General features: G+C 36.1%; 1 protein-coding gene across 1 annotated transcript in view; it reads left to right on the forward strand.

Annotated features, from left to right (window-relative positions):
- The window catches only part of BCHE (butyrylcholinesterase), a 77,148-nt gene that overhangs the window by 41,610 nt on the left and 9,073 nt on the right, over nucleotides 1–26,465 (forward strand). The window contains exon 3 of the mRNA XM_061416876.1: nucleotides 22,245–22,411. Coding sequence (XP_061272860.1) covers nucleotides 22,245–22,411 — 167 coding nt within the window. The remainder of the gene's footprint in view (nucleotides 1–22,244; nucleotides 22,412–26,465) is intronic.

Raw genomic sequence — 26,465 nt, forward strand, 5'->3', positions numbered from 1 at the left:
GGCTTCTCTGGTGGCTCGGTGGTAAAGAATCTGCCTACAATGCAGGAGACATGGGTTTGATCCCTTGGTCAGGAAGATCCTCTGGAGAAGGGAATGACAACCCACTCCGATATTCTTGACTGGGAAATATGGACAGAAGAGCCTTGCGGGCTACAGTTCACGGGGTCTCAAAGAGTAGAACACGACCAAGCAACTAACACTTTCACTTTCATCTCATCTCTAAACGTTAGTGATTCAAAACTCAGCTCTTGACATGTTGTCTTTTCTCTACGTATTTATTCCATAGATGATACCACGCAGTTTCGTACCCACCATCTACATGTGAATGGCTTTCAAAGTTATATCTGCAGCCCAGATCTTTGCCTGAACCCCTGGACATAATGTACCTATCCACTTAAATATATAGTATCATAAACTTTTTATAGCCATAGTTTTCTTTTAATATTTCCTTCCAAGGTTTTCCCATTTCAGGTAAAAACCACTCCATTATTCTACTTTCTTATGCCCCAAACTTCAAGAACTATGTTGCTGTCTTCCTCATCATTCCCCACATCCAGTTCAGTGAATTCTGTTAACTTGACCTTTAAAAAAGTAACCAATCACGCATTTCCCTGGTTGCCCAGGGCTTAAGAATCCACCTTGCAATGCAAGGGACACCGGTTTGATCCTTGGTCTGGGAAAATTCCACATGCTGTGGAGCAACTAAACCTGTGTGCCACAACTACTGAACCCTCACTCTAGAGCCCACGCTGTGCAACAAGAGAATCCACAGCAATGGGAAAACCTTGCACCTCAAGGAAAAGTATCCCTCGCTCACTCCAACTAGAGAAAGCCTATGCATAGCAACAAGGACCCACCACAGTCAAAAAATAAAAATAAATAAATAAATCTTTTTTTTTTTTTAATGTAGCCAATCAGAATTCTCATCAAGAGTGCACACTGTTTACAATTACTAATGTCCATTCAGTTCAGTTCAGTTCAGTCGCTCAGTCATGTCTGACTCTTTGTGACCCCATGAATTGCAGCACGCCAGGCCTCCCTGTCCATCACCAACTCCCGGAGTTCACTCAGACTCATGTCCATAGAGTCAGTGATGCCATCCAGCCATCTCATCCTCTGTCGTCCCCTTCTCCTCTTGCCCCCAGTCCCTCCCAGCATCAGAGTCTTTTCCAATGAGTCAACTCTTCGCATGAGGTGGCCAAAGTACTGGAGTTTCAGCTTTAGCATCATTCCTTCCAAAGAAATCCCAGGGCTGATCTCCTTCAGAATGGACTGGTTGGATCTCCTTGCAGTCCAAGGGACTCTCAAGAGTCTTCTCCAACACCACAGTTCAAAAGCATCAATTCTTCGGCGCTCAGCCTTCTTCACAGTCCAACTCTCACATCCATACATGACCACAGGAAAAACCATAGCCTTGACTAGATGGACTTTTGTTGGCAAAGTAATGTCTCTGTTTTTGAATATGCTATCTATGTTGGTCATAACTTTTCTTCCAAGGAGTAAGCGCCTTTTAATTTCATGGCTGCAGTCACCATCTGTAGTGATTTTGGAGCCCAGAAAAATAAAGTCTGACACTGTTTCCACTGTATCCCCATCTATTTCCCATGAAGTGATGGGACCAGATGCCATGATCTTCGTTTTCTAATGTTGAGCTTTAAGCCAATTTTTCACTCTCCACTTTCACTTTCATCAAGAGGCTTTTTAGTTCCTCTTTAGTTTCTGCCATAAGGGTGGTGTCATCTGCATATCTGAGGTTATTGATATGTCTCCTGGCAATCTTGATTCCAGCTTGTGTTTCTTCTAGTCCAGCGTTTCTCATGATGTACTCTGCATATAAGTTAATGTCTATTACATATCTTTTAATCTAAAATAGTCTTAAATATAGTCTGGCATTTGTGTGTGTTAGTACTCGTCATGTCCAACTCGTTGTGACCCCCTGGACTGTGGCCCACCAATCCCTTCTGTCTATGGGATTTCCCTGGCAAGAATACTGGAGTGGGTTGCCATTTCCTTATCCTGGGGATCTTCCCAACCCAGGGATCAAACCCAGGTCTATTTCTTTGCAGGCAGATGCTCTAATGTCTGAGCTATGAGGAATAACAGTCTGGCTGGCTATTAGGTGATTAAAAAATCGTTGTTAAATTTATTAGGTATTACAGTGTTTTGGATAAATAGAAACAATGTCTTTTTTGAGAGGAGGAAGATGCATCCTGAATTGATTAGGTAAAGAATGTGATGTCTCTACTATAGCATAAAACAAACAAATAAATAGAAAGAATTAGAATATATGCAGAAATTAACCAGTCTTGGCTACTTCCACTGCTACTACTTAGGCTCAAACCAACCTCATCCCATAGCTGTGAAAAGAAGGGAAGTGAAAAGCAAAGGAGGAAAGGAAAGATATAAGGATCTGAATGCAGAGTTCCAAAGAATAGCAAGGAGAGATAAGAAAGCCTTCCTCAGAGATCAATGCAAGAAATAGAGGAAAACAATAAAATGGGAAAGACTAGAGATCTCTTCAAGAAAATTAGAGATACCAAGGGAACATTTCATGCAAAGATGGGCTCAATAAAGGACAGAAATGGTAGGGACCTAACAGAAGCAGAAGATACTAAGAAGAGGTGGCAAGAATAAACAGAAGAACTGTACAAAGATCTTTATGACCCAGATAATCATTATGGTGTGATCACTCACCTAGAGCCAGACGTCTTGGAATGTGAAGTGAAGTGGGCCTTAGAAAGCATCACTACGAACAAAGCTAGTGGAGGTGATGGAATTCCAGTTGAGCTATTTCAAATCCTGAAAGATGATGCTATGAAAGTGCTTCACTCAATATGCCAGCAAATTGGGAAAACTCAGCAGTGGCCACAGGACTGGAAGAGATCAGTTTTCATTCCAATCCCAAAGAAAAGCAATGACAAAGAATGCTCGAACTACTGCACAATTGCACTCATCTCACACGCTAGTAAAGTCATGCTCAAAATTCTCCAAGCCAGGCTTCAGCAATACATGAACCGTGAACTTCCAGATGTTCAAGCTGGTTTTAGAGAAGGCAGAAGAACCAGAGATCAAATTGCCAACATCCGCTGGATCATGGAAAAAGCAAGAGAGTTCCAGAAAAACATCTATTTCTGCTTTATTGACCATGCCAAAGCCTTTGACTGTGTGGATAACAATAAACTGTGGAAAATTCTGAAAGAGATGGGAATACCAGACCACCTGACCTGCCTCTTGAGAAACCTGTATGCAGGTCAGGAAGCAACAGTTAGAACTGGACATGGAACAACAGACTGGTTCCAAATAGGAAAAGGAGTATGTCAAGGCTGTATATTGTCACCCTGCTTATTTAATTTATATGCAGAGTACATCATGATAAATGCTGGGCTGGAAGAAGCACAAGCTGGAATCAAGATTGCTGGGAGAAATATCAATAACCTCAGATATGCACATGACACCACCCTTATGGCAGAAAGTGAAGAAGAACTAAAGAGCCTCTTGATGAAAGTGAAAGAGGATAGTGAAAAAGTTGGCTTAAAGCTCAACATTCAGAAAACTAAGATCACGGCATCTGGTCCCATCACTTCATGGCAAATAGATGTGGAAACAGTGGCTAACTTTATTTTTCTGGGCTCCAAAATCACGGCAGATGGTGATTGCAGCCATGAAATTAAAAGACACTTGCTCCTTTGAAAGAAAGTTATGACCAACCTACACAGCATATTAAAAAGCAGAGACATTACTTTGCCAACAAAGGTCCATCTAGTTAAGGCTATGGTTTCCAGTGGTCATGTATGGATGTGAGAGTTGGACTATAAAGAAGACTGAGTGCCAAAGAATTGATGCTATTGAACTGTGGTGTTGGAGAAAACTCTTGAGAGTCCCTTGCACTGCAAGGAGATCCAACCAGTCCATCCTAAAGGAGATCAGTCCTGGGTGTTCATTGGTAGGACTGATGTTGAAGCTGAAACTCCAATCCTTTGGCCACCTGATGTGAAGAGTTGACTCATTTGAAAAGACCCTCATGCTGGGAAAAATTGAGGACAGGAGGAGAAGGAGACGACAGAGGATGAGCTAGTTGGCATCACCAACTCGATGGACATAGGTTTGGCTGGACTCCGGGAGTTGGTGATGGACAGGGAGGCCTGGTGTACTGTGGTTCATGGGTTTGCAAAGAGTCAGACGTGACTGAGTGACTGAACTGAACTGAACTGAACATGTATTTTTGCACTAGCCTCCTGTCTGGTATCTATTTTCTGTGTTTGTTCAACTCCTATCTGTTCTCAATGTAGCAGCCAAAAGAAGCTATTAAGTTTATCAGGACATGTTAAGTCTTTTGTTCAAAGTGCTTCATTTATTTTCATCTTACTCAGAATAAAATGAAGTATTTTACACTGGTTTATAGGCCCCTTGAATAATCTCTTCTCCAACTTCATCTCCCCTACCTTTACCACCTCCATTCCACACCAGCCACACTGATTTCCCTTCTGTTTTGAACTTCCAGGGTAAACTCCCATTCTAGATATAGTCAGAAGATTTGCACGGAGTTTCCTTCAGTGGTCTCTTTTCCTCCTTCTCTAGAGAAGCATGTGAATATAGCTTTCATTTTCTTCAGTTCAATCCAAAATCACCTTTTCAATAGAGACTTTCCTGGTCACCTTACCATATTTTCAACTTTCTGCATACTAAATATCTCCTTCTTAGTTTCTTTTTTCCCCTTAGTTTGTACTATTTAACTGGTTGATCTTATATACCCTCTCTTTATTTCTCTCACCAAAATACTAGCTCCAGAAGAAAAAGGAGTTTTATTTATTTTGTTCAGAACTGTATAATCCAGTACCTGGAACATACTTACACACATAATAAGCAATAAATAATTGCTCAATAAGTGAATAATTGAATAATTAAGTGGATTCTTTTTATCTTCCCTATATTTATAGCTTTCCAGAGCTTTAAATCTCTTCCCTCCTCCTTTCCTATGTGCTTCACTAAGTAAGATTATCTTATCTCTATGATGTTAAACATCATATATACACTCTTGTGATTTTTCTTTATATCTCTGTAAATGTCTCCTATATTTACAAAAGTTACTTAAAACCAAAACCTTTGCTCACTAGGAATCCTTACATTTTCCATTGCATATCAGCAAATTCTATAAGCTCAACCTTCAAAATATATCAGAAGCTAACTCAGATAATACTATTCTCAGTTAAAAACCTAATCTATGTCAGGAGTGTGACTGGGTTTCCTACAATAGCCAGCCTCCCTGGTTCCACCACTGTCTCTCTATAGTTTATTCTCCTCAATGTGGTTGCAATTATCTTTCCAAGATGTAAGTTAGATTTTATCACTGTCTAGATAATAACTCTCCAGTGACTTATTTTATATAGAATAAGATCCAAATTTCTTATTGTCTAAAACAGCCTATATGACATGTTCTTTGTCTACCTTGGTTAAAATTTTCTCCCTGCTCACTATACTTGTCAATGTAGTCTCCTTGATACAAGTTATTTGTATGGATAACTAGTCTCTGAGAAGTTGAAGAATTCCATGTAAGTTTAACCCATTTTAGTAGTAGATTCTGGTCACAAAACCTGTGGTTACAAATCAAATATTATGTGTTCCCTTGGATTGTAATGTCACACTGGGACCAGGTTGAGGACATCCACTGAATTAGATAAAGCGAAAAGTATGTACTTTTGTGGAGGTTAAACATAGTGTGGCCTCACTGAGTTGAAGGGAGAGGTAGAATGCTAAATATAGGTTTATACACAGTGGCTGAGATTTCATCACTAGGGTCAAACAAAGTGCTTTGGATGAAGAATGTGGAGACAGGCAGGTGAGTTCACTACACACTGGAACAATTAAAACAGAGTGGGTAAATTTGTTAAGAAGTGAATAGAGGCAGAAAGGAAATTTAAGCTTGGAACCATGAACCTTATAAAAGGCTATACCTGGGGAACCCAGAATCTGAATGGCAATTTGATTTCTTACTTACTACAAACCTTTGAGTAGCACGGTCTTATTTGCCTTTGGAATATTGAGTCACAGTGATAGCGCTTTTAATGATAGAGAATAGGACATCCATCTTCATCAAAGTTTCTAGATAGGTACATGCAATTTTAAAAAGTCCTGCAAATAAGTCTGGCATGATTCCAGATGGATGTGTCTCCTAATTACCACTATTTCCTTCTACCCTTATTTCCCTTTCCATTGAGAATCGCTGATTTATGTTATAAGAAGCAGAAATATTTTAAATTATTTTTCAAACTACATCAATCAGGAAAGGTTAAAAATATAACAGAAAATGATGGCAGTAGCTAAAGAGACACAGAGTAAAAAATAAATATATATTTAAATTAAAAGCTATATTATGGATAATTGTCATCATTGCACAGATAATGTAAATTACTGGTATGTGAGTGTCTGAAAGAATGTACCTTCCAAAAAAGAGTTGTGTTGACAATATTTAAAAGTACAAATACATTTAAAAGATGCAGTGCTTTTAATTACTTTTCAATCCTGAACATATTGAAATAAATGATGCTGAAAATCTAAACACATACTTTAGTATGAACTTATTTTACCTCCACAAAAAATTTTTATAGAGGCCTTTTTTTTAGGCCTCTAACAAACAATGATGCATCAGAAATAGCATGACCTTTAGACAAACACATAGTTGAATTTTGAAAACCATGTTTACCACAGAGTTGCCAAGGTAATTAATTCTGTGTCTCTGTTTCCTGAATAAAACCTATCTCACATCTTAATTGGCAAATCTTGTCCAATAACTTGTGGATCCTACCGTGAGAAGTTGCAAACAGCAGCCAGAACGACTCCGGTGGTTACAGGATAGTGTGGGTTTTGCCTTCGCCACTGCTGCCATCTTCCTCTTCATCATCATAGATTCAATTCATTAAATATTTTATTCAGATTCAAATATTTCTGTGAAATAATGTATAAATATTTCATATTTAATTTACAACTACTCTACATAAAATGCATTAATATCCCTATATTACAAATCAACTAACAATTGAAGAATTTAGGCAAATTGCTCAAGATCGTGAGCTTCCCAGATGGCGCTACTAGTAAAGAATCTGCCTGCCAAAGCAGGAGACATAAGAGATCCAGGTTGGATCCCTGGGTCCTGAAGACCCCCTAGAGAAAGGAATGGTAACCCATTCCAGCATTCTTGCCTGGAAAATCCCATGGACAGGGGCGCCTGGTGGGCTACAGTCCTAGGGTTGCAAAGAGTCAGACAGTGAAGCCACTTACCATTCATGCATGTCATGAACCACACAACCAGTAAAATTTTAAACAAATACTTTCCCACCTCATTTTATGATATTAAAATTCTCTTTAAATTATGACACCTGCAATAACACTTTAATACTAGTATCAAAGCAAAAACAAAAACACCTTTGAAACATAAGATTATATTGTTGGCAGAAATATTTGTCTTCTTTAAAAATCTACCATTTTCTATGCAGAAAATAAACATTTATCTCACCTCTCAGATTAAGGATATTTTAATAACTTTAATTTCAAAAATCATATTTATATTGCTAAGTCACTTCAGTCGTGTCTGACTCTATGCGACCCCATAGACAGCAGCCCACCAGGCTCCCCTGTCCCTGGGATTCTCCAGGCAAGAACACTGGAGTGGGTTGCCATTTCCTTCTCCAATACATGAAGGTGAAAAGTGAAAGTAGAGTCACTCAGTCCTGTCTGACTCTGAGCGACCCCATGGACTTCAGCCTACTGGGCTCCTCCATCCATGGGATTTTCCAGGCAAGAGTATTGGAGTGGGGTGCCATCACCTTCTCCAATATTATATAGGTTTCATAATTTATATTTCAGGTTTCATAGTTCTGTAGTCATGTAAATTGTTGACAATATGTCTCATCATAACAAGATAAAGATATCTGTAGCTCTAATCATAAAACAATACAATTTAATAGGAAAGGTATTTTTAATCTTTCATTACCTTAATATTTTTGCATAAAATTCATGAAATAGTGTCCAAGGAAACCTGTATTAAATTAACAAATTATTACATCATACTTCCTTAGTGAAATAATTATCTTTGTAGTTTTTGTTATTGTCCATCTGCCACGGACATAAGAAATAGAATCTTGTGAGTGACTTAACTGTAATTCTCAAGTCATTCGGAAGTCATATTCATCACTGTCACTGAGAAGAGTCCAGAAGGTATTGCCTGGGCTGTATTTAGCATCTATGAGAATTGCACAATCCATTGCTTCTCATGTTTGTCTTTCTAGGTAAAAGCCAGAAAGCTGTAGCCAAGAACCAGTGCTGGAAAGAAGGTTTACTTTCATTACCCGTCCTCAATTTGTTTCACTTCTCCTTTCCATGATGCAGTAGCCAGTTCTGAATTATTGCATGCTCTTTAAAGACATTTGGCCATACTGCTTATCTTTTCTTCATAGTAAATATAAGTACCTGAATTTTTATTTTATTTTAGTACCTGAATTTTTAATAATGTTACTTTACTTCTAGTCCATCTTCACTCATTAAATTGATAAATCTCTGTGATCAGGAACTTTATCAGTCTTGTCACTGCTATATCCATTGCCCATGGAGTTCCTGCTGCACATTGGGCAATAAAATTCAGTAAGTGAATGACAAACAACTTCCTTAAAAAAAAATAGATTTGATATTTTATTGTGGATTGAGGAAAATTCAACAGAACATTGGCTATCATGTGACACATCTCCAGATAAGAAAACCTCATTGTCTCAGGAAGGAAGAGATTATCTTTAGTCTGGAGGACAAAAAGAGGTGTTTGGGTGAGGAGATGAATGTATCTGGCTTCAAGTAAAACAAAGATGTGTCAAATTGTCATAAAGAGAATTTGGATATATTCTTTGTGGACATAAACCAGGGAATCTTTGGGTAAAATTCATAGATATGTCAATTTAGCTTAGCATTAAAAAAAGCCCCAAACTACTCTTTGATAAAAAGTGAAAAATAGCTGCAGTGCCTGGAATTCTGGAAGGGCTTTAATACAAATATGTTTTATCAACTAGAGTTAATAATGAATAAAGTTGTCAGGATTTGGAATGAACTTTTCCAGAATCTGACACACACCCCATGATGTAAAACGAACAAACAAGAAGACCTTTAAGCAGATATTTTATGCAGAATGAAATACTGAATAGGAGATGAAACAACATTACCTCACGGAAATTTCAACTTTATTTAAAGATCATAATATTTATCTCTGAGTAAAAAAAAAAGTTAAAATTATTTAATTAATAAAAAAGCTAGGAAAAGTATCCAGAAAAGAGCCAAAACAATCTAAGAATAGAAAATCTTTGATTATAAAATATTTCCAACTTCATGCCAATAAAATACAAGGCTTTCAAGAGAAATAATTGAGATAAGGATATCATAAAGAGCTTTCCTCATGGCTCAGACAGTAAAGAATCTGCCTTCAATGTGGGAGATCCAGGTTCGATCCTGGGTCATGAAGATACCCTGGAGAAGGGAATGGCTACCCACTCCAGTATTCTTGCCTAGAGAATTCCATAGACAGAGGAGCCTGTTGGGCTACAGTCCATGGTGTCGCAAAGAGACAGATACAACTGAAGTGACTTAGTATGCATGCTTGCATGGGACATCATAAAAGTTTTAAATAATTGAAAATTATGAAAATGATTATTTTAATTTACTAATTAATCAATTAATATGATAAAAGAAGTATTAAAATAGCATTGTTTTTTATATGGTAGATAGCAAACATATAGATTTAATATCAGTTGGATCAAAGGATTTTACCTATTAATTGGATTATACAAAATTGATATTAAATAAGATTATTTTATTTATATAATCATGTTAATAATTAGAAATTCAGTATGCTTTGGTGCTCAGTTTGAAAAATTCATTAATCATGATTTGGGTCTATTGTGTACATATGTGTATTACAATAAAGCTTACTTAAAATATTTATTTCTCCAAAAATAATGTCACTGCTATCACTGAAGCTTAACTTGGCATATTTTTTCCTTCATCTTACTTTCCTTAGAATCAATGTCCTGTAAATAAAATCAAATATACATGGATATTTTAATTTTAGTTTGCAATGTATCATTCATCATATTACCTAAATGTGTGTGTGTGTTTTTGTGCTTTGTACTCAAAATTACATTGGGTTTTGGTACAATCAATCTAATGGTTTACTTACTTAAGCAAGCCCTCTGGTAGGAAAAATCTTCAGCAAGCCGCTTTTATTGAGTACAGACTGTGCTAGGCTACAGGAATGAACAAAACAGGCATGTTTATCTACTCTCATGGAGTTTTCCAACCTAATGGAGTTGATTATTCAAACAAAGGAACCTCAAGAGAACGGTGATACAATGAAAAATGTTTGAATTCAAGAAGAAGTATTTTATATACTCAAAGTCTCCCATAAATAAAAAAATTTGCAATTAAGTTTTTATGTAAATTTCTTAGAGTATTTGATTTCCCAAGTCCCTTCTAATATTCAAGTGTTCCCTTAAAATCAACCTATTTTAAGGATTGCATATGCTACTACAAAACTCAGTTTCCAGGACTTTTTCTTGGCATTTCCTAGGTTTATTCTTGAAACTGTGGGCTTGTTGCCATCAACTTTATGGCACAGATTAGAGCAAACCGACATGAAGAACAAAAATGGTAAAATTTGGAAGACTCAAAAGAGAAGCCAGTGTGTTTCAATTTTGGGGTTATTTTCTCATCCATGATTAATACTAAGTCTGAACTCATTAAAAGAAATATACTCTGTTGACGCTTTGTAAAAGTGCATTTGAACTTAATACAGACTATTGCCCTTCTGGGATTAATATGATTGCATCCAAATGATAGCAGTTGCTCTGATGTCACTGGAAGACAGATATAGGTACAAATATAATGCATTTTCACATTAGAAATTTGGCAGATTATCTGGATGCACTTGCAAAGCTAATAAAGAAAAGAAAGAAGGCAGGAGGAAGGGAGGAAGAGAAGGAGAGAGGGAAGAAAGAAGGAAGGAGAGAGGGAAGAAAGAAGGAAGGAGGGAGGGAAGGAAGGGAGAGAGGAAACATTTTTGCTTCTCTTTAAATCAATCTAGTATTCAGTCCAGTTCATTTTTCTAGAGAGCTGGAAGAGGCTAAACATTGCCTGGTGTTTCTCTGTAACTCTCTAGCTAATTAAGCCAACCCTTCTGTTGAAACAATGCAGAGGAAAGAAGAATAATCCTCTAAACCCTGAAAGCTTTGTTCATCCATCATATCAACCATCTAGTGAGAATCTTAAGAGATTTTTTGTCTGGCAACCTTTTTCCCTTTCAGCTGACAAACAACTGAAGCTGTGCTGTGCAACCTAATTGCTAAATGCAAACTGTGTTCTGGGAATCAATTTGTTTGCATGATTCTATCCAAGTACTTTAGTCAAGCATTTGGGAGACTGGGTTAAGTACAAAAATCTCTCTTAAATACTAATTACAATCTAAATTTTCCTATAAAATAATAGAAAATGTGCTTTTAAATGGGCACCTGACTTTTAGTTATATATTTAGAGGAAAAAAAAGAAACGATGTCTCAGCAAAGGTGAAAATGTGTTGGAACATACAGATTTGGATTAAGAAGAGTAGCATGTTTGTGTGTTTTTAAGATATTTTAAACTTTTTATTTTCCCCTTCAATATGATCGAGTTGAACAACACTGATTGAAAATCTGTGGCAATTTCTTTATTCAGTTCAGTTCAGTTGCTCAGTCGTGTCCAACTCTTCATGACCCCATGAATTGCAGCACACCAGGCCCCCCTGTCCATCACCAACTCCCGGAGTTCACTCAAACTCACATCTATCGTGTCGGTGATGCCATCCAGCCATTTCATCCTCTGTCGTCCCCTTCTCCTCCTGCCCCCAATCCCTCCCAGCATCAGAGTCTTTTCCAATGAGTCAACTTTTCACATGAGGTAGCCAAAGGATTGGAGTTTCAGCTTTAGCATCAGTCCTTCCAAAGAAATCCCAGGGCTGATCTCCTTTAGAATGGACTGGTTGGATCTCCTTGCAGTCCAAAGGACTCTCAAGAGTCTTCTCCAACACCACAGTTCAAAAGCATCAATTCTTTGGTGCTCAGCTTTCTTCACAGTCCAACTCTCACATCCATACATGACCACAGGAAAAACCATAGCCTTGACTAGACGGACCTTTGTTGGCAAAGTAATGTCTCTGCTCTTGAATATGCTATCTAGGTTGGTCATAACTTTCCTTCTAAGGAGTAAGCGTCTTTTAATTTCATGGCTGCAATCACCATCTGCAGTGATTTTGGAGCCCAAAAAAATAAAGTCTGAGACTGTTTCCACTGTTTCCCCATCTATTTCTTTATTAAGTGCTAGTAAAAAATAAAAATGAAAAGATCAGACAAGGTTCTAACAGTCAAGAAGTCTTACCTTTTATGAAATGTTCAGCTTTTAGACCAAAGGTTTTTTCTTACTTCCCAGGCATCCATTTCATAGTGCCTATCTATCTATATTATATAATAATTGGCCTCTGCTTATTGCTAGAGCTGAAACCTCATCCCATGTTCTGAATGCCTCCAGTTACTACAGTTACTAATTATTTTTAAAGTTAGAAGATGATGTGCAGCTAAATATATCTCATCTTCCTAATGGCATTTTTTTAACTGAAATGTAATTTGCTCCTTTTTATTAGTGCTGACTGAAAATAAATCTTCCTCTTTTTTTCCTTCCCCAGAAAGTTTAGATTATTGGTGTATTTTGCCTTTTGATCAAATTTGGTAGCAGGGTTATTTAATTTATATATTTCTATGGGACTCTTCTCTTTAGTTCCCTCTTTTATCTTGCCTTCTCTTTTCTCTTCTCTTTCTCTTATAAAAATTCTGAATTCCTATTTCCCTGTGAAGTTGAGAATATATCCCAATTCACTAGTTAAGGATAATGAGATAATATAATTTAAGAACCAAGTTGACCATGGATCCTGTTTATGTAGTATATTTAGATGGAAGAAATAATTTTTAGAGAATTGCTGAATTATTGCAAACTTTTACAGTGTAGTAGTTCAATCCTGCCACCCTGGGTACCCATATTCCTGCCTTGAAAAACAAACCTGTTGAAGTAAGGAGGAAACTTAAATTCATGAAGCTAGGGAATGGTTCTTCAGTAATTACTTCTTTCATTTCCACAGTTTTCAATGAAAATGTCAGGAGATGGGGGAAACAAGTACCAAAAGTGAACTAAATTAAGACATTTGCATTAAAATATAATCCAAATTGCAAGTGATCCACTTATAAAAAATGCTGTATGCCCAAGTAAATTGTTATAAACTCTATATTGCTTTAGTAACATTTTTTTTTTGACCTTATTACCTCCAGGGAGAAAACAGTACAGTCATAAAAACCTTTCTGATAATGTATAGTGCATCTGGATGGAAGAAATAAGACTTGAAAGAGTTGAGATTCAGTCTGTGAACAGGCTTAAGAGTAACTCATACACATTGCGACCTTCCATTAGCTCATGTAGAATGAGCTTCATGTACATGAAGAATCAATGTACATTTTGGGGTTTTTATTCTTGAAAGAGTAATGTTTACCATACATTTTTATTCATCTTAACCCAAGAGAATAAAGTGAATTTCTCTTTTCATATAGTACTGTGAAAAATATTTAATAGCTCATATTGAATTAATTCAAAATATATCCAAAGTAATGAAGGTTATTCACTTAGTTCTCATTTCAACAAGCATTTATTGAGCATATACTTTTTGCTCAGGATTATTTCAGGTACTGAGCATACAAAAATAAATAAGATATGATTTATTTCAGAGCTCAATATATAATTGTTATTATGTAATTTGGCACTGTTACAGTGAATTGCAATAATATGCTACTATGATATATTTTAATCTTTATGTAAATGATATTTGCTCAATTGGTTTTGGCTTCCTTAATATTTGGGCTTTCCAAGTGGCTCAGCAGTAAAGAATCTGCCTGCAGGCCAGGAGACCTGGGTTCCATCCATGGGTCAGGAAGATCCCCTGGAGAAGGACATGGCAACTTGTCTGGAGAATCCCATGGACAGAGGATCCTGATGGGCTACAGTCCATAGGGTCACAAAGAGTTAGACATGACTGAAGAGACTTCGCATACACACAGGTACATCCTAAATATTTAAGTTGTGTAATACACACACACACACACACATATATATATGTAATATACAATAATCAGAAGACAGATTAACCAGAATGTATACATTTGCATGTATATTTTTGAAGAAAACTAGTTTACATTATTTCATTCATCATTGGAGCTTCATCATGGAAGCTTGTAGAAAATCATGAGATTCAGGATAGGAAGTTTTATAAAACTAATTAGCCTAGGCTATAACCTTATAAATTAAAATGCAATCAGTATCCTTAAATTACTGGAATGCATTTATGAATTAATAGTTGTTTTAATATAATTCAGTGGTTATTAGACAATTTTATTTGGTTATATAATTAAGAATAATTGTTATAATTTATTTAATTTAAGAAAGCTATCTTTGGGTCAGTTTTTAAATTGTTCAGATTTTCAAACACTTAAACACAATTAGTAGTGCAACCTGATTAATTTTACAAATGTTACAGTCACAGAAATTCTTCTGGAAGGATTCAAAAAACTACTTCAAAATATATTTAATGCTTATTTTTATCCTAAGAAGTTTACCATATGCAAGATGATATGGAGAATATGACCTTGCAATAAACAAGATGGTATTTACCCTTTTCTGTTTGTTATCCTTTTCTGTTTCACCTGTGTCTCCATATTTACTTAAAATAATAGATTCTGTTGGGAATACACATTCCTTTTTATATGCTTAAATATGAAGAGTAAATTTGTTTACTATATGAAAATTGCTTTGTCTGTTCTTTATATAAATATGTCAGTATAATAGAAGCAACATGTGAACTGTTTCAAGTACTGCTCCCACTACTAATCATGATACTCACTGAATGTCTCCTTTTCTGAGCTCAATTTTGCTCAGTTGCTTCCTGATTTTTTTTCTAAGGGTCCTAAATCTGAACATCTCACTTTTAAAATATAGATCCTTTAGGCACAGGCTATATGCTATATTATCAATTGTTTTTATTAAATGCTGAATTGCTATGGTAAAAAAAGAATAGTGTACATGTAAGGGGCATGTAAAAACTGTTGCATGGTGTCTTACAGCCATAGTGAAAATTTATTTGATGCAGAGTTTCACATTATTTAGCTTAGCATGTAGGACACTCAGCTGGTGTCAAAGACTTTCTTATTGTTGTGAAAGGGTGGGGGAGTCTTGTGGGACTGAGTCCTTTTCTGTTGGATCTGATGCTCTGTCCAGGTAGTATCAGAATTGAATTAAATTGTAGAACACTCAGGTGGTGTCAGACTAGCTTATTGTCTTGAGAAAAGTGTTCACACAGTTAATGTCTAAAAGGGTCAGTAGTGAAGTGTTCTATGTGATAGAAAAGGAGACTAACAGGAAAGAAATATACGGTAAAGAAAAACTGCATTTTTCCCCCTGCATAGGAAGGGAAAAATCTGACATTCTTCCTAAAGACCTGGGAAGAGTTGAACTCATGTTATTTTCCTCCAAGTATGCTCTTCTGGATGAGTTATAAGCTGGAATTAAGATAGGCATGAGAAACATCAACAATCTTAGATATGCAGATGATATCACTCTGATGGCAGAAAGCCAAGAGGTACTAAAGACCCTCTTGATAAGGGTGAAGGAGGAGAGTGAAAGGACTGGCATAAGACTAAATATTAAAAAACCAAGATCATGGCATCCCAGCCTCATTACTGCATGGCAAATAAAAGGGGAAAAGGTGGAAGTAGTGACAGATTTCTTCTCAGGCTCCAAAATCACTGTGGACGGTGATTGCAGCCATGAAATCAGAAGACGATTCCTTCTTGGCAGGAAAGGGATGACAAACCTGTTTAAAAGCAGAGACATTACTCCTCTGACAAAGGTCTATATAGTTAAGGCTATGGTCTTCCCAGTGGTCATGTACAGTTGTAAGAGCTGGACTGTAAAGAAGGCAGAATGCCAAATAATTGATGCCTTTGGACTGTGCTGCTGGAGAAGACTCTTAAAAGTTCCTTAATCAGCAAGGAGATCAAACCAGTCTATCTTAAGGGAGATCAACCCTGAATATTCCCTGGAAGGACTGATGCTGAAGCTGAAGCTGAAGCTTAAGCTCAAGTATTCTGGTCATCTGATGTGAACAGATGACTCATTGGAAAGTCCCTGATGCTGGGAAAGACTGAGAGCAAAAGAAGAGGGTGTCAGAGGATGAGATGGCTGGATGGCATCACCAATGCAATGAACATGAACTTGGGAAAGCTTCAGGAGTTGGTGAGGGACAGGGAGGCCTGGTGTGCTACAGTCCAAGGGGTCACAAACAATCCGACAAAACTGGGCGACTGAACAGCAGTAGCAACAACATGCTCTTCTTACAGGATTTCCTATTTGAATGATGGCAGCTCTGTTAATCCTCCCAGTTCCTCAGGCCAGAATTCTTGGAGTCATCTTTGACTGTTCTCATTTCTCTCCACTTCTAATTCATGGCCAGTTATAAGGACTCACCCTTCAAAATATTTGCAAGCTTTGAGCACTTCTCTCTATTTCTGCTACTACTTCTGTGGTTCACACAACCATCATCTCTCACATAAATTATTCCTGTGGTCTCCTAACTGATCTCCCTGCTTTTACCTGTGGATTCTCTGCAGTCAATACTCAGAGATAATCTTTTTAAAAAGAATAAGTGAGATCTTGTCCTTTATTTGTGCAAACCTTCCAATTGCTTCTTCTCTCCCTCACAGCAGATGTAAAAAGATTATAATGTCCTACAGGTAAATAAATAATATCACCTTCTACTCCTTCCTCCCTGACTGGCTTCACTTGAGTCACACCCTCCTACTAAGGTTCTTGGAAAACTCCAGGCACACACCTGTCTCACTAGCCTTTGCTTTCTGCTTTTGTTAAAATACTCTTACCTCAAATAAATTGCATGGCTCACTCTTATCCTCTGTCAACTCTTCACTTAAGTTTCTTTGTTTTCAAATATTGCAGAGTTTCCCTACCCAGAGTCTTCCAAAGTCAAGGTTAAGGCACAGCCCTTCAGACTGTCAACGTGTCCCAAGATTTCAGATCTAACTTGCGAGTTCAGAGTCCACATGCATTCCCTCAGATTTGATAATTCACTAGAATGACTCATAGGACTTATAAAAATGCCATAAATTACAAATAACAGTTTTAATATAGCAAAGGTCTTCCCTGGTGGCTCAGACGATAAAGAAAATCTGCCTGTAATGTGGAATACCTGGGTTATGAAGATCCCCTAGAGAAGGACAAGGCAACTAACTCTAGTATTCTTTTCTGGAGAATTCCATGGACAGAGGAGACTGGTGAGCTACAATCCGTGGAGTCACAGAGTTAGACACAACTGAGTGAGTAACACACACACGATATAGCAAGAGCACATAGTTCAGAACCAAAGTAAAAGATACAGAGAGCAAGATCTACAACTAACAAGCTTCCAGATAGAAATCTTCAACATCCTCAGAGACACTTCATCTTCATGGCATCAATTGTGGTAATGTGCACATGGAGAACTGCCAACCCAGAAAACTCACCTGACCTTGAGGTTTAGTTTTATTTGGGTTACATTAGAAAGTCATGGCACAGTCAATTATTGGCCAAGTGGTTCAATTCAATCTTTAGGCCCTTCCTCTTCCTGGAGCTCAGGCTGATATCAGTTGGCTCAAAGTCCCAACCCTCTAATCACTGGTTAGTTTTTCAGGGGAGGTCAGTTCCTTCCCTAAGATTATCAGTGTGTGCAGCCCCACCCTGAGTCATTGCATTAGCAAAAGCCATCATGTGCACAACATGAATCACCCTGTTAGTATAAACTATCAGGTATGGTGCAAAATCCCAAGACTTAGAGGTTATCTCACGAGGAAATTTGGACAAAGTCAATCAAATTCCTTATTATACACTCCCTACCTCTGCCCTCCACACACACACACATAATTAACATACTCATGATTTCCTATCATCCCCACTTTCCGCTTTATTATTTCTAGGAGCTATTACTATCCAACATACTATATATTTTTCTTTTATTATTATCATTATTGTCTATCTTTCTCAAGAATGAAAACTATATGAGGTAGGAATTTTTTTCTGTTTTTGCTGTTGTTGAATCTTCTGTGATTCAAACAAGTTTGACAAAGTATGCTCTCAATTGATATTTGTTTAATGAAAGAATAGGTTTAATCTCTAAATTCAGATTCTTTTATAACCCTTCTATTCTTTAAATTGAAATATAGTTATTTAAGCATGACACGACAGAATATAAATCCATGAATATTTGCATATAAGATATTATCCACTATATAGTATATCCTCGTGCCCTGCTTATGATTGAGGAATATTTCAGGTGGCCTTTCAGTTTACAACTACTAATCATGACTTCATTTTACTAGATTGTAAAGCACACTAAAATATATTCACTTTAAAATAACTGTATAGCACAAGGAACTCTGCTCAGTGTTATGTGGCAGCCTGGATGGGTTTGAGGGAGAATGGATCCATGAATACGTATGACTGAGTCCATTCAGTGTTCACCTGAAACTATCGCAACATTGTTAATTGGTTACACTCCAATATAAAATAAATGCTTAAAAAGGAACCATATATCTTAGTTAGAAATAACCATCTCTGAATTCTTAAAGGAATCTTAATTCCTGTGTTAGGATTGGGTAAGCAGTATTGGAATTTGTATTTCTAAGAAAATTTGACACATGAAGTTGAGTATATCCTAGCTCTTCATACCAGGCACCCTGAGTCAGTTAATTTCTTTTTAAAGATTCTATTCATAAAATGAATAGAAAATGTTCCAATACCCATGATAAGCAAGCAATTTTCTGTAATACAATTGTTCAAATGATATTCTGCATTTTTGGTTAAATAAACCATGTTTTAAAACTTTTCAATCTTACATTAGAGGAAAAGTGCAATGAATGATCTTTAGACTACTTTTGTATAACACATATTAGAAAAAAAACCTGATAACAAAAAGAGAAGAGATTTCTTTATATGATGAAAAGTATTGCATATTTTCACTTTGAGGTCTTAATTTTGTAATCGGAATATAAAATTTTTTTTTTTAAATAGCAAAGTCAGGATGTTTACATTTATCTTATAATTTTGAAATGAAAATTATATAGTGTTTCAGAGGGTTTCGCAGTTGGCTCAGTGGTAAAAACATCTGCCTGCCAATGCAGGAGATGCAAGAAATGTGGATTCAGTCCCTGGGTTGGGAAGATGGAGGAGGAAATGGCAACCCACTTCATTATTCTTGCTGGGAAAATTCCTTGGACAGAGGAGTCTGGTGTGCTACAGGTCATGGGTCACAAAGTCAGACACAGCTGAGGGACTGAACATGCACAGCACAGTGTTTCCGAATTTTGTACCTGGAAAATATATTGCATTTTACAAAGTTTTTAATTTATACAAATAAGAGAATTGTTTCTCTGGTTAAGTTTTAGTCTTTGGAGGTTTTTTCAAATTATAGAATAAAATGTTTCATCACTTCAATAGCTATTTCAACCACTTTTTGAAAACAATATCTGCATCCATAGGCAAAGGAATTTTATTATCTCTAAACTACAATTTGGAATGTCATGAGTTATTTCATAGGACAAAGTTTGTTAAATGAACACTGGCAGTGCCATTAGTGCTTCGCTCTTGAACTCAAGTACAAGTCAGCTCTGTTTAAGTCACCATTTGCAGAAGCCAGAAATGAATGTGCAGTTAAAATGCTGCCATAAGTTAATTAGAATAGAATTAGAAGGAAAGTGGGCTATTTAGGAACATAAGAATTGCTGTACCGAATCACACCAGTGGTTCTCCTGGTTTAATATCCAGCCTCCAGCAGCTGTACTTGTTAGTTTCTAAAGCTTTAAAATAAAAGAAAAAGACTACATAATTCACCTAGACAAGTGTGCCATCTGTGATCTGGAGAAATTTTCTTCCTGACCTCTTTCAAATAATACCCTAAAGCAAGAGGGTTCAATCCTGTTATGATATTGGTTTAGCTTGAATAGCTCTGGTTTTTAATAATTCTTATTAAATCATCCAGTTCCTACATAAAATCAACCCGTTCATCACGAAGCTATTTATCTCTATAGCTCTTGACTCATGGTTGAATATGTCTGCATCTGTGATAAAATAGGAACTTGTGGTACTTATTCAACACAAGTTCTTGATGGCAAAATCTGCCTCAGATAACCATGCTGATGAATGCCTGCTTTTCTTTCCAAATTCTAGGGGTTCACAGGCTTTTGGCAAGAAAAAAAAAAGAGCTGACTAGTACTTGACTTCAAGAGCGAAGCACTAATGGCACTGCCAGTGTCCATTTAACAAACTTTGTCCTATGAAATAACTCACGACACTCCAAATTGTAGTTCAGGGATAATAAAATTCCTTTGCCTATGGATGCAGATATGTTCTATCAGTACTCCCAAGTTTCTGTCAATAATATATTGAAGTTGTGTCATTAATGGTGAAGAATTTTGTGTGGTATACTTTTAGAAAAGTTCAGCTGGAGATTTTCTTATATGGTTGTGCTTAAGTTAGAAAGGGATGAACTGCATTTGCCTGTCACTTTAATCTTTTTTTTTTTTGTTTGTTTGTTTGATATCAGTCTCAGTGACTACTTTCTAGGTTTCTTTGTTATTCTAGATACCACCTCTAGGTTAGTAATTCTAAACTATTATGTTTATACTAAACCGTCAGGCCAAGAATCCCTCAAGAATCCTAAATGCCTACAAACTAAAGTCTAAACCATTTTCCTAGATTGTCAGAGCTTATTGCTATAACACTAATATCTTAAAGCTATTATTCTAATAGAATCTCCTCTTAGAGTCCAAGAAAATAACTTTTATTTTTCATTGCTATTTTAACTAGGAGGAACACAATTTTGTACCTATTTTGTTTTAGTTCCCTTTCTTTAGTTTTCCAAAATTTTCTTTCTGGTTCAGTTTCTTTTTTTTTTTTTCTCCTTACCTCAGGTAAAATTGCATTTCTTTAGGTAATTTCCTTTTCTAACAAGTCATGTTTATGCTTGATTTAGGCTACCAGATATTGTTGGTTCTTTGTTTTCATGGATGTCTTTTCTTGTAATTCTCTGAGGGAAACTATGTTTTCCATATGTATTTGTATTTCTAAAGCCTAGAGCAGTGTCAGACTCATAAAAGTTGCATACAAATATATTAAAGAAAAATCTTTAGAATCACCAGTAACTATCCAGATAGTCACTTCCAGAATGTTTATTCTTTGAGTTTCTGTTTGTGTGACCTAGGCAATAATATATTATTGAATCCTACAAGGTATAAATGAACCAAAAATTATAAATTTCTGAAAAATTGAGTCAAGCACTATTGATTTAAAAATCACAATTGAAAATATGGGAAGCATCAGCATGAAAACAGTATCTAAAGGTTCTGAATTGGTTTTTACACCTGATGTTAAGAAATAAAGCAAATTCCAGGCAAAAGTAATACCTAGGCAAAGACAGGAGGTGAAATAGAGAAAGAAATCACTAAGAAAGTGTTCCTAATTCGTGTTGGCTGGCTTGCAAAGAGAATACCCGAAAGTAAGCTTGGAAATGTGGGTGGCATGTTCACTAATCTTTATCTGATCTCACAGGGGAATTATTGAAGGATTTTTAAGTAGTGAACAAATTTATATGAATGAAAGAACAATTTAAAAGTTAGACCTAGAGTAATACAGTTATTACATACCAAGGAAATAAGCAATCAGTCCCAAATTTAGATATATATGTTCAAATGTAAAGAAAATATTATTATTTTAAAATAGAATATATTTTTCTTCCTATATGTTAAGCATAAATATGTGTAAAAATTTCATCTTTAAATTTTAATTCCTACAATTTTAACTAACATAGTGCTTCAAGGTACTGAAAACATTCAACTAGTTCTTTTATGCTTGATATTATCAAGCAAATCCACATTTTTCTGACTTTTTAGAAGCTCTTATTGATTTCTGAGAACATTATATATGTGTGTGTGTATACACACACCCACACCCACACCCCCCCCCCACACACACACACACACACATATATATATATATTAATCTATCAGTGACTTCAAAAGAACTATAATGCCTCTCTATTTTTTTAGAAATCCGAATGGGACCCAGAACAATAGTACAAGATGGCCTGTCTTCAAAAGCAATGAACAGAAGTATTTCACCTTAAATACAGAGTCACCAAAAGTAAATACCAAACTACGTGCTCAACAATGCCGATTCTGGACACTATTTTTTCCCAAAGTTTTGGAAATTACAGGTATTTATTACTTTTTTGTTTTGTTAGTATTTGGTTAAATAATTAGTTGTGGGCTATGTAAAAGAGGAAAATGTTACACAATCCAGGGCAGGGTGATAATGTTCATCTGCAAATTTACAGTTAATTGATTCCACTGTGTACATTATTTAAAGAAAGTAAAACCAGACATTTTCTCTAGAAGAAAATGAAACCTAATACTGGAACTAAGATAGGGTGATCTTTCTATTCAGCAAATTTTTGTGGAATTATTTAATAGAAATTGAAAAAGTAAATATATAAAATAAACAACTTATAAAACTGAAAAATTGAACTGGTATAAAACTAAATACAATTGATAATCCAAAAGAGCCAAAAACAAATTTAGTAATACATTGATTGATTTTTAAGGGGAAAAAAATCTCTAACATTTATATATTTAAAAACATTATCCAAATATTTCTAAATATTCTGAGCTTGGAAATATTTAAGACCAGAGACATACATTATATAACATAATAAACAAGTAGTAATTTAGTTAGCTATGCTTCAGAAAGTGATTACTTAGATTTATATAGGGAAATACTAAGAAAATGGTTCAGATCATCATTTATTTCAAAATTCACGAGTAAAATATTTAACTAAGCTCAAACAATCAACTTGAGTGATTGCATATTCTCTAAGAAAAAAGACATACATATACAATCCATTGTTGTTTGTTTGTTTTGTTTTGTATTTTTAATGCCCAGCTCTTTATAACTGATGTGGCTCCTCAAGTCTATTTTCTGTATTTTTCAAATAAAAGTAATTTACTTTCAACCACTAGACATACTGCTAACCAGTTCCTTTATTTATTTTTTTAACCAGTTCCTTTAGACTTTACCCTTCTGTTTCTCATAATATGCCACAATTTTCAAGCTATATTTTAGCTATCACTATATAGTAGCTGTTTTAGTTTCTTTAGAGAGGTTAAGGGTTAGTTTCAGGCAAATAAGGACATTTCAGAGTTGTATTTGATTGTTTAATATGATTTTTTATTTTCTCAGACATTACTCACCAAAATTATAATTACAGACTCCACCTGTTTGGGAAGCATTACTTATAGACCAGTTCTCTGTGTACTCCTAAATGTTCTGTGACACAATATACAGCAGAGATGGGCTTCTGCATCCCTTGGCAGAGCTACAGTGCTGCCCTTGTGTCCTCTGGGTGTGAATAGCAATGAGGTAACATGCAAAATCTGCCAGGAGACTAGAAGAGGTACCATTTAACATATCACAGATTATATAGTCTCAATCTTTACTTAAAATATCAGTATTTTGAAATGGGAGGATCATAATTTGAAGCAAAATAAGCTGAGAGTAGGGGAAATTTTTAAATGACTACTTTATTATAAAATCAACTTAGTCGTTCAGGTTCAAGCACATGTGGTCTTTTGCAGTGTGTGTGCGTGTGTGCTAAGTCGTTTCAGTTGTGTCCAACTCCTTGCAACCCTGTGGATGTAGCCTGCCAAGCTCCTCTGTCCATGGGATTCTCCAGGCAAGAATACTGAAGTGGGTTGCCATGTCCTTCTCCAGGGGATCTTCCCAAACTACGTATCAGACCTGTGTCTCTTAAATCTCCAGCCTCCATTGGCTGGTGGGCTCTTTACCACTAGCACCACCTGGGAAGCCCCTACTTTAGTTTATTTGTGTATAAAATAAAATTTCAATATCAGCAAATTTTGAAGATGTACTTCAAAATCTCTATCTCTAAATACCCAACTTCTATAAAGCAGTTGAATAAATCAATTCCTATGTTTTTGGCTAGATGCTGCTCTATCCTACACAGGGCTGAAAAACTTCCTAATGAAAAGAACACTGAGCTGTATGGAAATACATATCTCACTCTGGGATACTTCCAATGTGCCTTGAAAACATATTTTATATTTATCACTATTTTTTCAGATAATCACCCAAAAGGAGTTTTATGAAATATATTTAATAAATTTTAAAATAAATGTATGACGTAATTGTTATAATATCAACAAATTATTCATTAGTAATAACAATATTTATACTTAAATAAACATAGTTAGTTTGAAATGTCATGTCTTTGAGTTTTATAAGCAAATAATGTCAGAGATGGCAATGGCACCCCACTCCAGTACTCTTGCCTGGAAAATCCCATGGATGGAGGAGCCTGGAAGGCTGCAGTCCATGGGGTCGCTCCAGGTCAGACAAGATTGAGCAACTTCACTTTCACTTTTCACTTTCATGCATTGGAGAAGGAAATGGCAACCCACTCCAGTGTTCTTGCCTGGAGAATCCCAGGGATGGGAAAGCCTGGTGGGCTGCCGTCTATGAGGTCGCACAGAGTCGGACACGACTGAAGTGACTTAGCAATAGCAAGCAAATAATGTTGAGGGATTTAAATATTAAGAAGATATGTTCTTACCATACTTTATAATTTTCAAGTCATAAGACTTTAAACATTTTACTCTTCAATATTCTGAAAATAGGGTTCTTCAGATGGCTTAGGCTGAAGCTTTTATGGAAATACTCCTTTTGGTTTTTTAAAAGCAAGTAAACTTCATAAGCAAAGGAAGATTTCAAAAAATAAATACTGAACAGGACTTCTTAAAAGGAGAAATGTTTACTTCACTCACAATGGAAGTACAATAAGCATAAGTACCTTCTGAGCAGTTATTTACATCTGAGTAGTAAATATGCTCAAACAAATAATCCTTAAGATTTCTTTAACACACAAATTCTAACACTTAACTTCAGACTATATTTCAGCACACACCTATGGTCTTATTGCAAGTACCTGCAAGAAATAAAATACACTATTTGTTTCAACTGTTAACAAATTCAGATTTTTGTTGCTAAGAATATAACTACAATATTTCATAATCACAAGAAACGGAAGTAGAGAAATGACCCAATGTTGATGAAATATCAATATTTTTCAATAAAATTGAGGAAGTAAATTCATATAAAGGGAAAAAATTGACCTTCGCATCTTCTCAGATTAAAAAAAAAAACAGATCCAATTATTCCTCCTTTGGCCTTTGAATAAATCATGAAATACTGCTTGATACAACTAAGGAAGACTAATATAAATTTAAGAGCTGAGATATTATTCTGATTGGTCACATTGGAATCTCATATTCTGCTACTGGCTAATTAGTTAGCAAGAATGCAAAAAAAAATGGTATAGTGAAAAGGTAGTTTGAAGGAAAAATATCAAGCAATTTTCCATATTTGACTTTTCCATGGCTTGTTAAAAGCAAAACAAAGCAAGTTCAATTCAGTTCAGTCACTCAGATGTGTCCAACTCTTTGCAACCCCATGAACCGCATCACGCCAGGCCTCCCTGTCCATCACCAACTCCCGGAGTCTACCGAAACCCATGTCCATCAAATTGGTGATGCCATCCAACCAGCTCATCCTCTGTCATCCCCTTCTCCTCCTGTCCTCAATCTTTCCCAGCATTAGGGTCTTTTCAAATGAGTCAGCTCTTCTCATCAGGTGGCCAAAGGATTGGAATTTCAGCTTTAACATCAGTCCTTCCAATGAACACCCAGAACTGATCTCCTTTAGGATGGACTGGTTGGATCTCCCTGCAGTACAAGGGACTCTCAAGAGTCTTCTCCAACACCACAGTTTAAAGACATCAATTCTTCTGCGCTCAGCCTTCTTTATAGTCCAACTCTCACATTCATACATGACCACTGGAAAAAGCATAGTCTTGACTAGACAGACCTTTGCTGACAAAGTAATGTCTCTGCTTTTTAATATGCTGTCTAGGTTGGTCATAACTTTCCTTTCAAAAGCAAGCGTCTTTTAATTTCATGGCTGCAGTCATCATCTGCAGTGATTTTGGAGCCTAGAAAAAAAAGTCAACCACTGTTTCCACAGTTTCCCCATCTATTTGGCATGAAGTGATGGGACCAGATGCCATGGTCTTCGTTTTCTGAATGTTGAGCTTTAAGCCAACTTTTTCACTCTCCTCTTTCACTTTCATCAAGATGCTCTTTAGTTCTTCGCTTTCTGTCATAAGGGTGGTGTCATCTGCCTATCTGAGATTATTGATA

This window comes from Bos javanicus, chromosome 1, assembly GCF_032452875.1.
Source record: "Bos javanicus breed banteng chromosome 1, ARS-OSU_banteng_1.0, whole genome shotgun sequence".
Lineage (NCBI taxonomy): Eukaryota > Metazoa > Chordata > Mammalia > Artiodactyla > Bovidae > Bos > Bos javanicus.